This window comes from Schistocerca americana, chromosome 2, assembly GCF_021461395.2.
Source record: "Schistocerca americana isolate TAMUIC-IGC-003095 chromosome 2, iqSchAmer2.1, whole genome shotgun sequence".
Taxonomy (NCBI): Eukaryota; Metazoa; Arthropoda; class Insecta; order Orthoptera; family Acrididae; genus Schistocerca; species Schistocerca americana.
In genome coordinates, this window is record NC_060120.1 from 774173777 (window position 1) to 774196348 (window position 22572).

The window sequence follows — 22572 nt, forward strand, 5'->3', positions numbered from 1 at the left end:
TTTTATTAATCTTCCTGACTCGTTATCTCGTGTTAATTGACAATGGCTCAGTGGCTGACCTGGTTTAATGGTTTATTTATGAAGGGGTTTTTTAAACACCCTCTCTAAGGGAGGGCGCCTCAGCCTTGTCGGACCATTGAGTGTTTGGCAGGATGCACTGTTGCCTCCTCTGCCCCAAATGGCCTGCGACTTTTGGGATTGGTGGTCCACCTCGGCCCTCACCCTACCCTCTCTTTTTGTTCTTCTTCCTTCTCAGGTGTTCTGTTTGACTTTGTGTTCTGCCTTTGTTTTCCTCTGATTCTCTCTCCCTGTCCAAGTTGCTAGACTTTTGTGGGTATTGAGTAGGGTGCTTTCTGCATTTGGGGCCTCCAGCTGCTCACTGGATGAGGCACCTTGCCCACCTTTCTTCCTTTTTGCCCCTGTTTCTTCTTCCTTGTCCCTTTCTCTAGGCCTTGTTGATGTTTGGTAGACCTTGGAGTCTTTTCTTGGGTTTTGCACTCTAGAGCCTTCTTCGATGTGTAGTTATGTTGACTTGCCTGCTCCATGCAGGAGGGTCTAATGATGTCCCAGTTTTTGGTCCCTTTAATCATTAAACCAACCAGATTTTCCCTGTATTGCCAAATTAATGATCAAATAATGTTAATAATCAGTATGGCACTTTAAAAACTTCAGTACATGAAAGATTGAAGCAGTTGTTTCAAAGCATAAATACACATGTAGTTGCTGCACTGGACATGAGAGGCTGAGGCATATCTCTCACTTGCCAGTCAAAAACGTTTACAGTTAGTGATTCTGATAAAAGTTTGTGACACCAGTGTAACTGGGTAAGGTTCAGAAGTCTGGTTGATACCAGAGGGAACAAAAGTGAATGAGCACCGGCAAACAAGGATTCTCTCTGGTATAAATGGTAGCAGTGTGTGAGCAGATGTCATTCATTCCTGTTGAGCTCATATTCACTGATGGTTGCTTGTGTTCCACTGGTTGTTGGGCTTTCAGTGAACCATCAAATTAACTTCATGTCTTTTCTGCTTCTGTGCTAGCAGCACAGAGAGCATTTGTCTGCTGTTTTGAGAGTGAACTTTTGTCGGTGACTTGAGTTGCATGAGCAGTGGAATGGTTTGAAGAGAATGTAATGTTTCTTATAGAAGAATATGCATACTTGTGAGAACCATAGTGCAAATGCTGAACCAAATGACTATGATGCCAAGAAAATTTCCAAAGCACTCGGAGGTCCATCTGGATATATGAAAGACACAAAAAATTAATGTTTCAACCAGATGGGAACAGAGTGAATAAGCACAAGCTTTGTGTTTATTTTTATTAAAAAGTAACAGCACTGTAAATTTCCTTGAAAGTTAAAAAGAACAGCTATGTATCTATTATGCTGTTTAAAATTAAAAATATGCAAAATCCCTAATCATTCTTGTTGCTTTACTTCACTAGCTGTAGTTACATGGCCTGTATATCACTGTTACTTTAGTGATGTAATAACAGAATAAATAGAAATAATTTTCCTGTTACCACACTAGTTGCCCTCTAGCAAAATGTGTAGGAGATTTTATCAAGTAGCTTATGTGACAGGTTGTTCGTATAGTCACATTTCATTAATCATACTTTGACATTACCTTCTTTAGATACACTTCAGTAAAATCCTAGATGTGCTTACAATATGTATTTGTAGACACTGGGAACTATCTGGGATATACGAGCTACATACAATTTTAACCAAAATGTCTTCAGTTCCTAATAGTTAGAATGTAAATGGTAGCTTTTCTTCATTATGTTGTTCACATGCTTTTAAATCTCATCCTCTTTTGTAATACAGAACCAGTGGAAAGTGTCAACCGAGATATGAAAAAAGTTTTGGAATTAATAGTGTTTTTGAGTTCATAGCCTGGCTGAAGTTACCTACTGTGGCTAATGACACAGCCACATGCTTCAAACATATGACCATGTAGCACTTGGTCTCTTGTGTCCACTTTGGATGTAGGTTTGAAAAAAGGGTATGAGGTGCTTCCTTAATTTATCGCTACACCTCAAGCTTTTATTCTTATTCCATACATTACAGTTATAATCTTTGATTGTAACAAGTATCATTATTTTATTTTATTAAGACTTAGATGTGACATTCTGATGAAATGATCTATCTGCAGGAAGTCAGTAAGGGCCATCATTCTGTGGGGGATTCACTCACCTACCACATTCATTTATTGTATCATACTCCTGGAATTCTGAGGAGGAGGAAGATAATACAATGTACTAACATGCCTTTGTATAGCAATGGCCTAGGTAACCTTATATTACAGTTTGCTTACCACACTACATGACTTAGTTCAATGTTCATGTCTCAGTTTTTATACCTAATGTGGTAACGTGTATAAAATAACTTTCAAAATGGATAGTCACTTGAAAGAAGTGTAAAATTACTAAGAGACAGAATGACTGGCCAGTATTTTTATTAGCGGTTGGAATTCTCATACAATCAATAGGCTCATTTAAAATAACAGTAATCCTAACTTTTGGAACTATTGGTTCCTTCCTCAAGGTGGAAATAGGAATAGGTTGGGGGGAGGTTAGAAAGGAGAGGCAAATTACTCAGATCCCAGAATGCGAAAAAGTAGACCCACTAGTTATGAGAAAGAGGATAGAGGGGAAGGCTTCAAAGATAGTATATTGGCAAGCACTCTTCAATCCATAAGTTAGAGGGAGAATGATAGTTGAAATTTCAAAGGAATGATGCAATTAAAAACTAAAAAGGAGGTGGGGATATAGAGTGAGAGGAGGAAAGGGAAGGGGTAATGTTGATAGAAAAGGAACAAAGAAAATAGAGCAGGGCTATTGAAAATGGAAATTACATCCAGAAGGATGGCAGCAAGCAACAATATTTGAAAGCAGTTTCTGATTTTGCAGTTCAGAGAAACTAGTATCTGATATGAGGATCCCAATTGCATGTGTGGTGTAGCAGGTATTCAGGTAGTCTTTGCGTCAAGCTGCAAGGCATGCTGATCTACTGGCTGCTATATGTCCCCAAAATGGGCTGTTTTTCAATGACCATATGTGAACTTGGCTAGTCTTGTGAATCATTACTATACAAAGCACCGTGAGTTGCTTTTCCTTTTATATTGTAGGATTCACCAGTGATGAGACTAGAGTAAATTTTAGTGGGTGGGCACATGGAGTAGGTTTTGCAGGGGAATTATTATTGCAAAGATAGGAATCTCGCAGTAGCGATAATGGTCAGGAAAGTCCACATATTTTTCCTCTAGTGCTGCTTAATCTACACTATTGCTCTTAAATACATCACATGACACATTCCTATAGTTGGAGTCACAGTGGTGGTAGAGTTAAGACTTGTCCTGCGCATCTGTCACTTATTGTCCATCACCCAATGAGTATGCAGCAGTGTAATCACTGCTCTACTGTAATTGTCGTAGCGAATGCGAGAATGAATTGTGATCGTTGAGTTATTTAGTGAATTTGTATTCTATTTGTTGCGAGTCACCACGGCTGATAGTGGTGAGCGACAAGTTCTGCACAAGCGAGTGAAAGATATAATTTGCAGTATACATGATTTCTTAAAGTGCAAAGCACTTGTGTGCACTTACCAGAACCATCGCTTGGAGCCGGCAACGGTGCAGTCCTGTGTCTGTGTCTCGATCTGCATGGACCACGATCATTCATAGATCAGACTGTACCTCTGACTGTAACCTATATTTCTCCATTAAATTCAATTGATCAGTCCAAGCCCTTATCCACATTGGCCTTGAACAATACATTTCTCCCTCCAACCGCCACTCCCAACAGGTACTGTTTATTTAAAATAGTCCGCTTGCACCTGGACATGTTGCCATATTGTGCATATTGTCCTTGAATCCACACTTCTTGCCACTTGAAGAAAATCTCTGGCTGGTTGGTCAGATAACTCTGAAATGGTGTCCCTCTCTCACACCACGACCACGATGACCACCAACACCACCACCACCATGACCACGATGACCACCACCACAACAACAACAACAACAACAACAACCTCCTATCCAACAGTTCTAGCCTTGTCTCCTTATTTATCCTCCCAATTTCAGATATCACTAACACAAACCTGGCCATAACTGAAATCACTCTCCAGCATCTCCCAATTGTGGCACCTGTTCAGTCCTATACCTCTCATCTGGACCCTCTTAAATGCTGTGAGGCATTCAGCCTTCTCAAATGCCTAACCATATGTGTCTCAGCCACATTCATTCACACAGGCCTAGTCAAAGATCTCTTGTCATTCAGACTTAAGCTTAATTGAAAATATCACTTCATCTTTGAATCTCAATCCACAACCAAAAGATTAAGCATCAAACCCTCCCAACACAAACCCTGAAGTGGCCCTCATCCTGTTGCATCCAGTGTTGTCTTCAAGTCTTACCTGAAAAGGTCACCAAAATTCTAACCTCACCCAAGCTTAACTCGGAGTTGTCTGCACTGAAGGCAGACAAAGTTCCACTACTGTGGTAGAGCAGCTCACTTGTTCTGAGGCCAGGAGCAGCATGATGACTGGTGGGATATATTTCTTTATGAATTAATTTCAAGTTAACTTTGCTGATTCTTTTCTAATTTCAGTGTTTGTTAATCTACTACAATTAAAAATTTGCTCTAAGAAATGAAACTAAAGCACCCATGACTTGTTTTTTCAGTAACGAGAGAAATCTGGGTAAAAATTAATGACTTCGGTAAGCTGTTTGGAAGTAGCGGGTGCACTGAGTTAGGGAACACTTATCTGTCTTGGGTAAAATTTTAAAGAACCTTTTATCTTTGAACAGCCAGAATATTGCAATTTTCATCAAAGAGAGAATAAAGGAAATGGTGGCAACAATAATAAAAGCATACACTATGAGAAGTTTAAGGTTTTTGTAAAAAAACAAACAAATAAAAAAAGTTAAATAACAGCATTTTAGCTCCAAAATTCAAGAAGGAACCATTTCTGTCTCGTTATTTGCATGATGAATATACTCCCGTTAAAGAAAAGTTCCAATACAAATTACACTTACCAAGTAATGAGCCTAGCTCCTACTGAAGTAATCCCCTTGGCTATCTATACACAATTGCCAATGTTTCTGAAGGTCTAGGAAGCAAGCAGGAAATTTTAAGCTGTGATGCTTGTAAGTTCATTTGTCACAGCCTGTTGGATGTCTGTGATATCTCGATGACACTTTCCTTTCAGTCACTTTCTTCTCGCAGAAACTAGGAAAAATCGCAGGAGAGAGGTCGGGTGAACATGGCAATAGCAGAATGTCTAGCCAGATATGCAGTAACAGATTAAGCAGAATGGGGTCTTGCATTATCATGTTGTAAGAACAACTCGTGAGAATGCTACTAATCAGGGCAGTGACGTCGAATTGCTTGTCGCAATCAAGACTTCAGTGTAAAGAGTTTGGTTCACTGTTTGAGCTGGAGGAACAAACTCACAGTGTACTAATCCTTTACTGTCAAAGAATGTGGTCAACATTGTCTTTGTTCTCAAATTGGAGAGAAAAGTTCAACCCAAATGTTTACAAAGAACCTAGAGATGTTCAGAAGGGATAGATTAAGTACATTTGGTGGCAGCGTATTTTTTGCTGTATGTAGTAGTTTGATTGGCAAAACTGAAGTATAAGGAGCAATCAAATGAAGACTGAACACCTGCCACAACAGGACATTCAAAAGTAATCCCCCACACATGTTAAGACATTCAAGACTGTGAGTCCTGTTTCGTAGAATGTGGTCGGCCACTGATGGATCTACAACCACACTCACTCTTGCACGTCCTGTCTGATGTGAGTCACACGGTTAAGAATCTGGACTGCATGGATGGTGTTGCAGTGTATCCCAAACAAATCGCTGATGTGTAGCCTTCATCCGATTGGCAGCATGATAGTGGATGTCACATGTCAACAGGATGCTTCAGTCTGACAGCATTCCTGGTTGTTTGAATTTAATGGTGTGTAACAGTTTCTGCAAAGTGTCTTCATAGTGTTGCGCGTTGATTGTGGTTCTATGCTCAAGGAACTCCGTGAGCAGAGGCACACCGCACTCGAAACAGGTGGTTGTCGTGACTTTACTGGAACCTCTGTGAACAGCTTTAGATTTCTTTGGTGGGGAGATGTGGTTTGTTTCTGCTGTTGGCTTTGCCATTTACCCTCAGGTTGTCGAATCATCCTATTGCATGTTTATGCCCACCCCCACACTGCCAATCATACGTAGGCTATGCTTCAGCAGTTTGGTTGGGAAACACTGCAACATCCTCCATGCAGCTTGGGTCCTTCAATATGTGATGTTTCACATCTTTAGCAACCTGAAGAAAGACTTGTGGACATCAGCTTCAGTTGGACAAGGAAGTGCAGGTGTTGGTGCAGTTGTGGATCTGTCAGCAGCTGATCGCATTATGTGAAATATTAACTGGTCATCTCATCTCGCCGTGGGATACATGTCTTAATGCATATGGTTATTACCTGTGAATGAAGCCATTCCATGGTCTTGTTGGGGCAGGTGTTCGGTTTTCATTTGACTGCTCCTCATACATTGTTCCTGTGAATTAGAATGGGTAAAGGTTATAGTTGACAATTGGAATAAATTAATAATTGGTTCCTTTTACGAACCCTCAACTCAGACAATGCAGTTGCTGAATAGTTCTAAGAAAACTTGTCTCATATCCAATGGGTAACCCACTCATACAGTTGACTTCAATCTGTCCTTGATATGTTGGCAAAAATACATGTTCATAGCCAGCAGTAGCTATATAACATTGTCAGAAATTGTACTAATGCTTTTTCTGGTGATTATTTGAGCAATTCGTTCAGTAGACTACTCAAATTGTAAATGGTTGCGAAAACATACTTGACCTCTTAACAACAAATAATTCTGAGCGAACAGGGAGTATAATGATTAGTGGCCACAAGGTCTTTGTAACGAAACTGACCACTGCAACATGCAAATAAAAAAAAATAGATAAAAATTCTCTTGATGCCTTCCTAAGAGACGGTCTCCACTCCTTCCCAACTATCTGTGTAAATGTTAACCAGTTGTAGCTTGAGCTCAAAGAAATAGTATTGACTGTTATTGCGAAATTTGTATCGAATAAATCAGTGAAAGGTAGTACTGAGGCTCCCTTGGTACACAAAGCAGGTAGTTACCGAAGCAACGAAAAATCATTCCAGATTTGAAACAACACAAAATGTATAAGATAGTTTTACTGAGACTCGAAACTTAGCATGGACTTAAATGCGAGATGCTTTCAGCAGCTTCCACCACAAATCTTTGTCAAGAAATGTGGCAGAAAATCCAAAGAGGCTCTGCTCATGTGTAAAGTAAACCAGTGGCTAGACACAATCACAATCAACTTCGTGATACAAATGATATTACCGATGACATCGGCACCAAAGTGAAGTCTTGAAAAACATTTTCCGAAATTCCTTCACCAAAGACGAAGTAAATATTCAAGAATTTGAATCGAGAACAGCTGCCAGCATGAGTAACTTGGAAGTAAATATCCTCAGTGTAGCAAAGCAGCTTAAATCATTTAATAAGGGAGAGTTTTCCAGTCCAGATAGTATTCCAGGTTGGTTCTTTTCAGAGTATTCTCATGCAGTAGTCCCCATACTTTGAATCACAAACAACCGCTCGCTCAATGAAAGATCCGTACCAAAAGACTGGAGAGTTGCACAGGTCACGCTGGCACTCACGAAAGGAAATGGAAGGAACCTAATGAATTACAGACACATATCACTGACATCGATTTGCAGTAGGCTTTTGAAACCCACGCTGCGTTCAAACAAATTTATTACCTCGAACGTAACTGTCTATTGATACAGTCAGCGCGGATTTAGAAAATATCGTACTTACTAACCCTTTATTCGCACGAGGTAATGTTATTAACAGGTGATATCAAACTGATTCCTTATTTCTAGGTGACCTGAAGGCTTTCGAGCTGCTACTCACAAGAAGGAACTTCTAATCAATTGCTTGCCTATGGAGTATAGCTTTAGTTGTGCGAGTGGATTCATGATTTCCCCTCAGAAGGATTACAGGACTTGGTAATCTGCGGAAAATCAAATGAAACAGAAGAGATACATGATGTGCCCGAAGGGAGTGTTCTAGCCATATTCTGTCCTTATCTGTATTAACGATTTAGTAGACTAGACAATCTGAGCAGCCCTCTGGTGCTACTGTCATTTACTGTTAGCAAATTCATCAGAAGAACAAAACCAATTACAGAATGACTTAAGACAAGATATCTATATGGTGTGAAAAGAGGCAGATGTCCCTGAATAAAGAAAAATGTGATGTCATAAACTTGAGTACTAAAAGAAATCCGTTAATTTCAGTTACTACACGGTAAATCACAAAAATCTGGAGGCTGCCAATTCAACTGAATGCATAGGAATTACTGCTATGAACACCCTAAACTGGAACGAACACTCAGGTAATGTAGTGGGGAAGAAAAACCAGACTGCTTTCAATTGGCAGAATACTTAGAAAATGCAACAGGTCTACTAAAGAGACTGCCTACAGCCGTACACTGTGCTTGCCCGTCCTTTACTAAGAATAATGCCATGCGATATGGGAATGTTACCAGATATTTCTGACGGAGGACATAAAGTCCAAAGAAGGGCAACTTATATTATCGCGAAGTAGGTGGGAGTGCCACGAATATGATAAGCAAGTGGGGGTAGCAGTCATAAAAACAGGCATTTTTTGTTGTGGTAAGACCTTGTCATGAAATTTCAGTCACCAACTTCTCCTTCTGAACGCGAAATATTTTCTCACCAGCCTACTTAAGGAGATATGCTCATCATAATAAAATTAGATAAGTGAGAGCTCGTACGGAAAGATTTAAGTACAATCACCGATTGGGAAACCACGAAGCTCAGGTTGGTTTACGGAACTAAATTTTAATCTGCCCGAAGATAGGACACAATTGAATACCTTTCTCGCCCCAAATCGTTTTGATGCCAACCCGAGTTGTCCCTCCACTAGTTAACCATATACAACCCATACCTGATATTACGCGTAGATTAGAAATATCTTGGCCGAGCGGTTCTGGCGGTAGTCTGGAATCGCGCGACCGCTACGGTCGCAGGTTCGAATCCTGCCTCGGGCATGGATGTGTGTGATGTCCTTAGGTTAGTTAGGTTTAAGGGGAGCCGGAGGTGCCTATGCTGCCCATGTTAAAATCACTAAGTTTGAGGAACATTTGTGAATAAACTACCAAATAGCAAAATTTGTTTTTTTACATATGGAGTGGTTTAGTATTGCAGTTATGACAGAGGGATTTTGGAGTATCTTTTCTAGTTTCCTTCCAATTATATTTATAATCAAACTGAAATGAAACTACTGAACATATTGCCAAGTGGCTGTGTTACAAAGTAAATTTGACCGCTAGGAGTGCTGTATAAAAATTTCATCTCTCTAGCTTGAGTGGATTTTGAGAAAATGTTCCTTATATTTGAAAAATTCTAATTTACGGGAAATGGCTATCAAAGTTTCTCAATACATTCCTGCACTATAGGATGGAGTATCAGGGTCTTCTTCTTCATCCTCCAAAAGCTTCCTCTTCTGTCTTCTTTTCTGGTCTGTTGTTCCATCATACTTCATATGCCTTTCTCTTCTTTCTACTCCTCTTATCCTTTCTCTGTCAATATTTCTTAGTGCTCGTACAGTGTTCACCCCAGCTGTAAATCCTAATGCCTTCAGAACTTCACACTGTTCCCTTGGTTGTAGGTTGCTATTGAATCATAAATGCCAAAGTGCAGTGTTTTTATGCTTACAAACACTCTTTTAGGAATCACTTTCCAAATCAAATTGTTTACGCTCTCATTAGGATTCTGCATCTTTCAGTGCAGACATTTGTGTAACAATTCTGGCTGTGCTAAGTCATGAAAAATTGGTTTTATTGTATTTATCACAGCTGCTGGCAAACCATGTTTGTGATCATAGTCCTTTTTTGCATTATATTTGCACCAGGAATCTTTTGGGCACAGGCTGTGTTGAGGGTATTCATTGGAAGAGGCAGTATGAAGGAACAATGCCCACACTGCTTTTCGCATGTCACTAACATTACTAGTATTTTGCCTTATAGCATGCCCATAGTATCTCTGTAGACGTTCAATCACCTCATCAGTAAGCCTGCCTCTCCCTCCTATTGTCTTTCCATCACTGAGTTTGTTTGAGCCTTCGAAGCTGTACACCCATACGCTTTTGCACATGCCCAATGCATTCCAACTTTTCAACTACAAATTCATTTCCATATGGTTTCAGATTCTCTATAGTCTTGAAACCTTTGGCGTCACCATCCCCAAGGTAGTATTTGTACCTAACGTTGTATCTGGGAACTGAACGTTCAAAAATTTGTTTCACTCCATCCACTTCCATTGATCCACTAAAATTTGCCTCACAGGTTCCACTGTGCTCTCCTTTGATTTTATTTTTGCAGCTACAATGTTTTGATAATATTGCAACATCTGTCACTTTTGCACTATCACCACAAGTAGCAGTTACAACCCCATTCAGGGATTTATGACCCCTCTTTTGCCAGGAACCATCTAATGCCACTACCAAATCCCTAGAACCACCATTCATTTCTACAGATTCCTCCACTGCTTCCTTCATGGTTTTCAAAGCCACATCTTCAACAGAGGATCCTACCAGTTCACAGTAGTACCCAAATTTGCTTGGAGGCGATGGCAAGTTCATAATACCACAAAACAGTTTACCAGCAGCAGACCCTTTTCCAATGGATCGAAGACCATACACAAGTCGAACATTCACATCGAACACTCTAGATCGTCCATTTTCACCAAAGAGACTGGCATGTGGATTGTAGAAAGTCACTTGATACTTGCAACATGCACAGATTACCTTCATCTCACAAGGTAAACCAAAGTGCTTTGTTATCTCTAGTCCCACTCCTACACTTGAACACATTTTCACAGAACACTTTCTTTCAGCTCAGAAGATAATAATCCAATATTCAGTACTTCGTTAATATCATCACTGTCACTAACATATTCACGAAATCTGTCACTTCCACCAGTCGGCGTCTTGCTAGAAGATGTCACAGGGCTATGGCCGGCCATGTGTTGCCTAGCAGAAGAACGCACTGTTTCAGCAATTGTAGTATCGCAACTTGGTATTAGTGTTATACTACCAACAACAGGCGCAACAGTGAACTAATTCGAAACGGTAAACAGCAAAGAGACGATGTTCTGCGCTCTTAGCGCTTCATTTGTCACAGAAAACAATGTAGCCAACCCTTGCACACTCGCTGTATGCTTAGGCCGGTATTACACTATCAAATTTCTTTGTCCAATATCTTTGTCAAAGATATTTGATAGTGTAATAGGGATCTTTGACAAATGTCGTCCAATATTTGATCAAATCTAGGCCGAGGCCGTATATTTGATCAAAGAAATCGCTTGTCTCCTGTTCACTGCAATGCGACATGTTACCACGCGGAGCGCTAGCATCGCTGCAGCGTTCTGTCGTCTGTAGTGTTTTATAACCATTGCCGGTAAATACAATTGGTGTGTGCCGACAACTACAGAATTAATAGAGATGTCTGAAGCTTATGAGGCGCTTTACAACGTGAGGCACCCTGAATAAAAAATAGATTAAGAAGATTGGAGACCTAACCTGACCTGACCTAACCTAACATAACATAACCCTCTCCTGTAGCAAGGAATGGGAGTGTTATAGTGAGCCTGTCTTCTGAAGATGTAGCAGTTCTTAAGTGAAAATTGTGCTTTGTGATATGAGGATACACTTCATTGAGCACATACAGAAATGTATGCTCATCCATTCTTAAGTAATTGATGTACGACTTGACATCTTCCACTGTAAGCTCACGTAACAAGTTTTGTTGAATGCTTTTATCGTGTCGTCGTAAAACCCACGGCTTCACCCAGATTAGATTAGTTTTTCGTTCCATAGATCCGTGCTGAGGAGATCCTCGTGGATGTGGAACATGTCGATTTTTTTTAAGCTGAAATAAAAACACTAATAGTATGAATAAATACATCATTTGTTTCTATTAAAAATTTCGCCAATGGAGTAGAAGGAGTTGGCCAGTAGTAAGTCTTTCAGGCTCCTTTAAAACTGATCTTTATTTCTAACTAAATTTTTTATGTTTCCTGGCAAATTATTGAAGATGAGTGTTCCTGAGTAGTGGACCCCTTTTAGAACTAAAGTAAGTGTTTTTAAGTCCTTGTGCAGATCATTTTTGTTCCTGGTATTGTATGTATGAACTGAGTTGTTTGTTGGAAAAAGAGATATATTATTTACGACAAATTTTCTTAAGAAGTAAATATACTGAGAGGCAGTAGTTAACCTGCGAGCCGGAAGTATAGTGAGACTCTGTCATTTGGGCCTACGAGAGTTATAGTTTTTTTTTTGTTTGTTTCTCATGCCTAGATAACTGTACAAACATATCGTTGCATGTATTGTAATAATCATTACATATAATGATCCACATGCAACAATATCTCTACGGAAGTATCTAGGCATGAAATACAAAACAAAAAAAGCTAACCTGCAAATCTCGTACGTCCAAACGACAGTCTCACTGTACTTCTGGCCCGCCAACAGTTTCATTTTCTTTCTTATTTTCCCCCAGTACCAATGCAAGAATCTGAAGTACCCAGTTCTTTGAAGAGGTTTCTGCAGGAGGTCCGTGAATTTACTCCACAAATAATACGTATTACACGCTTTTGGACCTTGTTTGACTTCAAGATTTACCCCAAAATATTATCCCATATGACATTATGGAATGAAAGTATGCAAGCTTTCTCATTTATATGTTGCCTATGTCTGCTAACACTCGAATTGCAAATACAGATTGTTAAGGCGTTTCTGCAGTTCTGTGGTGTGCTCCTCCCAACTGAATTTATTAGCAAGTTGTAATCCCAGGACTTTTAAGACTGTCAACCTCGTATGTATGGTTCCATTTTCTCCCCCCACTTCTTTTCCGCATGTGCACACAATGTAATTGGAGTACGTAGAACTGCTGCGGTTAATAACAAGTTGTTGTCAGCCATCTTGAACTTTGACGAAAAATTTGATGACAGTGTAATACCCCTTGTAGCGCTACGTCAAAGATCTTTGTCAAATATATTGGACGGAATATTGGATCACATCTTTGATCAAATCTTTGACAAAGAAATTTGATAGTGTAATACCGGCCTTAACATAAGGCGCTGTATGCGTAACAGGCCGAGAAAATCCCAAGCAGTTCGCCAGGAAGTCACGAGAGGGTGTTAGATGCATTCAGCGGCCGCCCATTTCCTCTGCAGGCGTGGGGGAAAATGGTAATAACTCCACTTCTAGGGCGAGTAGAACAATAATTCAAAGTTTACATTAAAGAGGAATGTTCCAATTAATTTTCGGTAGCAAAAAAAAAAAAATCGTAATTTTTTGGATTTGACCACCTCCGGCTCCCCTTAAGTAGTTCTAAGTTCTAGGGGACTGATGACCTCAGAAGTTAAGTCCCATAGTGCTCAGTCATTTGAACAATTTTTTAATTTTTTTTAGAAATATCTCGGGAGTGAGCACTGAGTTCTGCGCCATGATGTCAACAGTAAACTGCGAGTGTCACGGTATCTCGGGACGACACTGTCTGTGCTTGCTAGTGTGTTCATTCGAAGCTTCTGATATTTCACGTATTTCTTGCGTTTTCAACACCTGTTTATTCGTAACAGCAGTGGAGAATAATCTTAGTTGCTACAGGTGCAAAGAGAAACACATGAAAGTAAAAAAAGTTGGAGTTGTATGAATACTTTGACGTACCAGTACCATTCTGTACTGTTTTGGTTTTTTTAATGTATGTTTTAAATCTATTATTATGTGTGCAGTATGTGTAGGATTGTTGAGCAAAGTCGTTGGCCATCTGCAGCAATCATTTCTTGGTATTTGTACACACAATAAACCCAAAGCTCGAAAACTCGCGATTTCTTTTGACAGTGTTGAATCTCAAAAAAGACTGGTAGAAATTAGGCATTTTTACTTTTTATACATTTCTGATAGCACAGGTCTGCGTAATTAATGGTCAGTTCGTTTTAAACTGAAATATACTTTCCGTAGGGTATTATATATCATGAAGAAACAGTTTCGTGTTTTATTCTAAATAAAAATAATGAAATATTCTACATGTGGTTGGATAGGATGATTGGAGGAATAGAGAAGTAAAACATACATCTGAAGTGTATAAAGACTGTAAAGTATGGTATGCTGTGCCGAGGGAAATTTCAGCATCTGCTTCAGAACACTTCAGTCATTTATTTTTATCACAAAATTGGCATCCTCACTCCTCGATTGTGTGTTCTGCTTTGCAACTAAGTCAATATGAAATCAACAGACTGAACGTGAACCAGAGTAATGAGGAACAAAAATCACACTCCCTCCAAGTCGCGGTGACTGTGGGACTCCACTGCTGTAATATCCTCGTCTGAACAGCCCCACCTAATTACACATGCGGCTCAGTCGCTTGGAGGCCTAAGTATACCTATTGGAATAGGGCCATAGAATCGCACGTCCCATATATACTACTAGGGCCCCTCGCGTTCGATAGGCAGTCATTCTGTAGAGATATCGTTGGTCATCCCTCTACCACTGCACCTCTCTGATTCCAGAGATATTTAAATATTTGGCAACACTGCCTGGAGGCTGGAACTTCCGTTGGAGTGAGCACATGGGTGGTAGATCACCGAAGTTTAGCTGTCTTCCGGCTTGTGTGCGACATATATGTTTAGTACTACACAGTGTTTGAAGACATCCATGAGGTAGACTACTTCAACTAGCCACATCATTTTTGAATGAATAATTTATTTCTCCGCATATACTTCTGGGTGTATGTTCTGCATCAGAGTGTAGCCACTGTTACTCCAAAAAAAATTAACGTTTGTTCTATATCACACAATATAAAACGTGAAACCATTGATTCATATAATATGTGGCTAGTTGCAATACCCTTGATAAATGATGTGGAAATATGTTTCTTTGCTGGCGGATGCATATGATTATATAGTTCCACGGTAAAATGGCAGTTTATGACTATTGTTCGAAGACTGAAGAAGATTGGCCTCCTGCTGTGAATAGGGGACAAACCATCCACGTCTCTGCGAAAGTGTTCACCGAGAAAACTTACATACGTATTAATCAGAAAAGATCCCACCTGGAAGAAGGTATCTATTCCACGTTGGACATGCAGAGCATATCGAAAATTACAAGAATTAAAAAACATTGCAGACCATTATTTGGGTTAATTTTGCGTGATGTGTATCATATAGAAGAAAGATTGCATGAATTTTTTTGTGGGGATGGATATATTTGACCCACCTGAAGGAAATGCTACGGAATGGCGCATCTGTGTAACGATGATGCAAGTCCTACCTTCATAATTCTGTCCGTGCGTCAGCGAATTGTTAGCTCGTTACATTAACGTTTACCAGGTATGTGACATGAGATGTAGTCGTAGTTTGCTGTTTTTATGCAGATTTTGTTATTAACATTTCAGTAGTTTCCTTATTAAGACAGTACTAAGCCGAGCCGCTTACCACAAATGGCACTAACAGTGATGCGTTTATTAATAGATAGCTTATGTAATGTGTCAGTAGTTTTCGATGAAAGCACGTTAAAACATATTTAATTAAGGCTCGAAAAACTATGAAATTGAACCTCTACAGAACTCTGAAATACTTCAGCAAAATTCACAAAGTAGACATCTGAAAACATTTTTTGTAGTTCATGTACGGTATACGTAAATAATATGGACGAAAATACTCATCTAAGCTATGCCCATTATTGAAATATATTTTCTGAGTTTACCTGAAGTTTTAGCAAATGTAATAGGGCAGTCACAGAAAGTGTTTGTAATGGCTAAATTTTATTAAAGGTTAGATGATATTTCAATTAGATGTGTTAAAATGTCTGAATATGAAAGTTGCCTGGTTCTTAGTCTCTTACAGATGTACTGAACAATGATGCTTCTACAGTTCCTGACCTGTTCTATGCTGTGCATGCTCTGAACAGTGTAGGTCAGCGCAAATGGGATACACAGAAGCTAATAAAAGGTCTGCAGTCGGCCTTGAAGAAAGATGACAGCCTTCTTAAGTATGTTATATCTTGTGGTGTTATTGTTGTTGCTCTGTTGACATTTTGATTGAAATCCAAATCTTTTGTTACTTGTATTATATTTCTAATTTAAATATTTTCATGCAGCTTGGGGTATTCATTCCATATTGCTGTTTTGCTGGGAGCTGATGGGACATTTGCATTTGATCGAATTGAAGATGCTATAGTGCAAGCCGATGAAGTAGATAGCCGTTTCCTGCAGTTTGAAGGTGGCCTAAGCATCACAGGTATGTTCAGGAAAACTGGGCCTAAGTCCTTTGAGTCACTCAGTGTTAATTCAGCCACGAGCTCCAGCTCATATTCTCAGATTTGGCTGAAAATTAATACACCAATGTTACCTTGTGTGGATCATTCATGTAAAAAAGTACTAGATTCCCCTGCTTAGTTCCAGCATTATAGCTTGCGAAAGAAGGTGTGTGACCCAGAAAATATAACACACAGTTAAACTTCAGTGCTTAAAAACTTGACTTTTCCTTACTGTTCAGTGAAATTTTACCATCTAGTAAGATCCACTTAGGGAACATACTCAATGTATCAAAACACCAACATGTTTGATGGGAATACGAATTTCAAATTGTGCTAAAAAGGTAACTTGTTAAAAGATACGTATTGTAGGTGCTTGCTAAATATAATTCACCCAGGTGTGTGGGTGTGTGTGTGTGTGATGTAGGCTAGAACACACACACCACATCCACATCTTTGACTCATACTGAGATACATTCATAGGAAAGAAGAAAAATTTGAAAAAATCATTGGAAAAACTTGAATTCTCAAATAGTGGTAGCAAAAAAGGGACAAGTGATGAAGCCAAATTTCAAACACTGCCTAAGGATACCATAATGTAATGTCTCAGTTTCAACATGTTGTTGCAAGGCATTTGTGTACTATAAAAGTTGACTTGTATTTGGTGATATGACCATTGTTGCAGAACAAAAAATAATCTTTAGCTCTTATCATCCCCATGCCTCTTGATCACTTAGCAGCAACATATGAGTAGATTAACACAATCTACCTTAACTTCAACAAAACAGGGTGTTTAGAGCAGAAGTTTTCCTATCCTCTACCTACTGTACACTGTACATCAAATGGCAAATTGTAATGTCATCCTGACTCAGTATAGGAACTATAATGGTCATTAGAATATGTTGAAAAGGAATCAAACTCGTGTCTGTCAAACATGCCCATTGAAATGACTTGCTGGTGCCATCACCTTCTGCTTCACAGCATGCTGGCACATCCTTAGTACCATTTGCCATAAATAGCAGCAACATAGTAACCTGGTAGTACATTGCCACTTTTGATTCTGAATCCAGGGTCAGGTGCACTGTGAAGACACATGCCATGTGTGAACCAATAATTATAACCCAAAGGTCTGCTAATTTACACATTATCAGAGTAAACCAGAGAAAAGTAATGATGGCTCGTTGTGCCTGCAAGAGTTTTAACATGTTCAAACTCTTCAACAGATTTCGCTTCATCTTTTGAAACATCAAATGAATTTATGCTGGGGACATTTTTTTGTACAAAGTTAAATAATTTAAGGTGTTAGAATGTAGCCTTCCACAAGGTGCTGAAGATTAGGTAATGATCCCATGTGCTTAATGGTAGCACCAATACAGTCACATAGCCTACTTATATACCAGCAGATGTTGCTGCCAAAAAATTCCAGTCTGTATGATTCTGAAGATCATGGTAATTCATGCACAAGTTTTGAAGATTTTTATGATTTTTGTACTGGGTAGCTGTCCCATTACGGAAGTATTTTGCAGAATGTGAGAGAGGCTGCTTGTAAATAACATATGCCATGACAGTGTGTATGTGGGCATGAACTGCAATGGCATCAAGAATTGCGCAGTTCACACAAAAGTTCATGGTAGGCACACCACCTGGTTCATCTCTTTAGTAAATTGTAAATGGTTGGACAATTTCTTGGCTGTTGTCCCAGTGATATCCTAGAATAACATGTTGCACCATAAATGCATAATTTTTAGAAAAGTCCAGTATTACTATAATTTCATCATGTTTCAATTGATCCTCACTGCTGGAGATCTGCAGATTTTGCTATTGTAAAGCTGTGTGCAGTTAGGTTTTTCCCACACAACACAGTTCACAAATCTCCCACTGTACTTTGCTTTCTTTCAAGAGTTGTCCAGTCTGTGTGTGTCCATTGCTTGGAAGAAATAAGTTAATCATCGATAAGGAACTCACCATACAGTTTATTATTCATATGTTCTGCAAGTTTTACGTTGCCCATACACTTCACCTGTGTGTGGACTTGTAGGCACTGATATCCACACACTAGCATTTTCATTGCATTCTTATAATCCAGACTAGGATCTTTTATAGCAGCAAACATTGACTTAGCATTCCGACAAGTCTCACATATACATGGTGTGTGCCGCTTACACTTGCAGGCACAACACGTATTGGCTGAAGACTGAAAAGGCAGTAAACCCACTTTGTCATTGGGAAACATTTCCTTGAGTTCTACAGATAGTTCAGAAATATAATTTTTTTTTGTCTACACATGTACATTTTCCATTTTTACCATAACCTATTCTTTCTTGCCAGGCATTATTCAGCTGTAGTCATCATTTTCATTAAACTCCGACACTAGCACCTTTTTCTGAACTCAGTTGTTTACTTTGAGTGTACCCTAAGTTCTGTAAGCAGTCCTTAGGTTGCTTCATTTCACCTGGTTTGCTTTACCATGTCTATAGAAACATTTAATTTCTTGCAGTATGCTCAATAGACCAAATGGAAGATGCAATGTTAAGAACAGTACTTTTTCTGGCATGTGGTTACGATACATTTTTCTTTCAAATTGTGCAAATTTCTGATTTTTGTTCCCTTGGAGTGTACAGTTCTTACTCAACCACCATTAGTGTCTGCCATTTGGTGTTTCATTTCCATTTCAGCTTCTTATAGTTATCTTCCACCATAACTGGGTCTGTCTGTTTTCCCAAAATTCTGTATCTTCATGGGAGACAAACCAAGAGGAGTCACTGAAATGTGCAGCTGCTGTGTCTAGTGGCTGGCACCCTTTTGTCACCATCATGTACTTCATCAGAATATTCTTCACATTTAAGTTGTGTGACACCTGGATCATAATTTTTGTTCATTTTAAGTCCTGTATACTGATTCACCTTCAACACTGATTTTATACCAACTTTTCTAAGGCTGCATCTTACTCTCTCCTTATGTATCCGAAATGCGTCAAAACAACATATTCGTAGGAAAGAGTACTTAACCAGCAACACTTCATGTGGTAATAACACACATGTTTCCTGGAACTGTACTTCTCGTATGCTTGTGGTACGTCCCAGATCTGTATAGCAACAAATCTTGGTGTGATTAATCCAGATCGTGTACAAAGCGAATGCCACATTTAATTACATGTGTTTTATGACATTCAGATTCTTGTGCTCTACCAACACTGCAACTTGTTTGAACAAAAACACCAGTAACACACACTTCTGCCTCCATACTGCTTCACCACAACAGCATGGACCAATTTGATCTAGAACCTTGAAAGCATGAGTAACCTGTGATGCTTGATTGTTTCCTTTTTCCTTACTGCCCCACAATGACTTATGTTTTGAACGCTTCCATTGTTTAACTTTCAATTGCTAAGTGGTTCCCAACACTTGCTGCAGCTTTATGTGAAACAAGAAATGAATCTCAAACAATGGAAACTTCAGTAGAAATATCAACCATTTAGGAAAAGTCAGATAGCTACTTATCGTAAAGAAGGTACATGAATTTACATACGAGCACAATTAAGGCACTATGTAAAGCTTCCGGCCACTGCCTTCATCAGTAAAAGAGAGACACACAAGCAAGCACACCTCATGCATACAGCAGTATGAAATGAATCTCGTCAAGACTACAGCTGTCGACATCACCACTATAAATTGCTAATCTATTAACTTCTGTTCCACACAAATGCCTTGCAGTAATACGTTGAAACTTTTGAGACATATTACATCATGGGTTACTTATGCAGTGTATTAAATTTGGCTTATATGTCACTGGTCCCTTTTGTGCTTAAACACTTTGAAAATCCACATTTTCCTGGTGCTTTCTAAATCTTTTTGTTTACCTGTGCACGTAACTCAGTCTGTATGAAAGATGTGGACACGCATGTTGTTTAGCTCACGAAAGGCCTACTACAAAAAATATTCCTGTCCTCATGGTAGCATTCGTATGCTAAATTTCAGCCAAATCTGAGACTGAGCGGGAATGCTTTCTCAAACTGTTTGAACTGATGTGGAATGACTCTTCTTTCTTTATCTGCCCAATCCCCATTCTTACTCCATCTTCCTATTATCCCATCCACATTTTTTACTTTCCAATTGTCATATTTGTATTGAGTGTTTCCATTAGTAGTCAGTCATTTCCTTCACATACAACTCTTCTTATTGTTTACCAGTCCTACCTTTATCAAGGCTTTATATGATTGTAGCAGTAGCATCCTCATTTAAAAAAATCATCTCATTTGTGTGTATCTTAGTGAATAACCAAGTTTTTGAGAATTTGTGGAAGTTAGAAGTGTCATGTGTAACATTCACCATAAGTCGTCATAACTTCAACCATGCCCTAGAGAACATTGTTATGATCCTTGCTCTTGTTGTACATTAATGACATTGCAGACAATACTAATAGTAAAGTTTCGCAAATGATGCAGTAGGACCATTTCATGTCAGGTAGTCTTATTTCAGGAAAGTTCCCGCATGACCATCATGATTTTGATGAAATTTTGTGTGAAAATTTCCACATGTTCTCAGTAAACATTGGTAAATGACACACTTAAAGTAGTAAAGGAGTTTTGCTATTTGGGAAGCAAAATAACTGATGATGGTCAAAGTAGAGAAGATGTAAAATGTAGACTGGCAATGGCAAGGAAAGTGTTTCTGAAGAAGAGAAAATTGCTAACATTGAGTATAGATTTAAGTGTCAGGAAGTCGCTTCTGAAAGTATTTGTATGGAGTGTAGCCATGTATGGAAGTGAAACATGGACGATAAATAGTTTAGACAAGAAGAGAATAGAAGCTTTCGAAATGTGGTGCTACAGAATGCTGAAGATTCGATGGGTAGATCACATAACTAATGAAGAGGTATTGAATAGAGTTGGGGAGAAGAAGAGTTTGTGGCACAATTTGACTAGAAGAAGGGATCGGTTGGTAAGACATGTTCTGAGGCCTCAAGGGATCACCAATTTAGTACTGGAGGGCAGCGTGGAGGGTAAAAATTGTGGAGGGAGACCAAGAGATGAATACACTAAGCAGATTCAGAAGGATGTAGGCTGCAGTAGGTACTGGGAGATGATGAAGCTTGCACAGGATAGAGTAGCATGGAGAGCTGCATCAAACCAATCTCAGGACTGAAGACAACAACAACAACAATGCTTGAGTATCCGTGGTACAAGCTTCTATGACAGTTGTTTGTGCAGCAGCTGCAGTTCAGTAGTGGATTTTTAATCATGGTTTTGTTGGTGTGTCAGTTCTGTGTCAAATGGTATCAGTGAACATTGAATTCTGCAAGTTTTGATGTTTGATCCATTTGTCAATGAGTTTGTAATACTGTAGTTTATAGGTAAGTTCTGCACGAGCAACTGACCATAAATTGATTTGTTAAAAAAATTGATTTAGCATCAAAATTCCTTGGTTAAGTATGTTGTTGCAAATTTTCAGAATGATTTGAACTAGTCTATATTTTATTCCTGTGTTCAAGTTTGGCGTGCTTACAGTATTTGTGATATTGAATTAACCCTTTGACTGCTGAAGGTACACCACCAGCTTGGCGCGCTGAGGCGCCGCAGCCTGCGGCATAGTCTGTCTACCTGTGCTGCGTGCCCCTCTCTCTCTCTCTCTCTCTCTCTCTCTCTCTCTGCCGCCGGGACCGGATCGGCCCGCACTGCTCAACCAGCCCTGTCCTGAATATTTCTCGACTGAATATGACTCGCGCAGAGCCAGCGTGAATTTTTGGGAACTTTGAGCTGCAATATCTAGGGCAATAGTTTTTGTTAAGAAATAAAATTTGGCCATCTTGTACAACTTTATGCGTTCTCTTAAGAATAATAATGAAAAGAATTTTACGAGCCATATTGAGCCAGAACATTGTGGGTAAATTGGCCAAAAAAATAGGCGCCCAAAAAAATTTCGGGCTTCTTGCATCTCCTGAACTAATGCTGTGATGAATGTGAAACTTGGCATGTAGTAACCTAACAACAAAAGGTTCTGAAATACACAGTTTCATTTCCATAGCACTTTTCAGTACTGAATGAATTAAGCACAAAATTGAAGATTTTGCAAAAACGTCAATGTGGTATTTTCGTTCCGATTTTGCTAAAAAACTATGCTCTGTAAAACATATCAAGCTGTGCAACTGGAATGAAAGTTGGGTGCGAAAATCGGGTCCAAAAAC

General features: G+C 39.2%; 1 protein-coding gene across 1 annotated transcript in view; it reads left to right on the top strand.

The window, feature by feature from the left end:
• LOC124595170 (dolichyl-diphosphooligosaccharide--protein glycosyltransferase subunit 2) overlaps window positions 1-22572 on the top strand; it is a 73322-nt gene that overhangs the window by 36371 nt on the left and 14379 nt on the right. The window contains exons 4-5 of the mRNA XM_047133783.1: window positions 15971-16125; window positions 16234-16373. Coding sequence (XP_046989739.1) covers window positions 15971-16125; window positions 16234-16373 — 295 coding nt within the window. The remainder of the gene's footprint in view (window positions 1-15970; window positions 16126-16233; window positions 16374-22572) is intronic.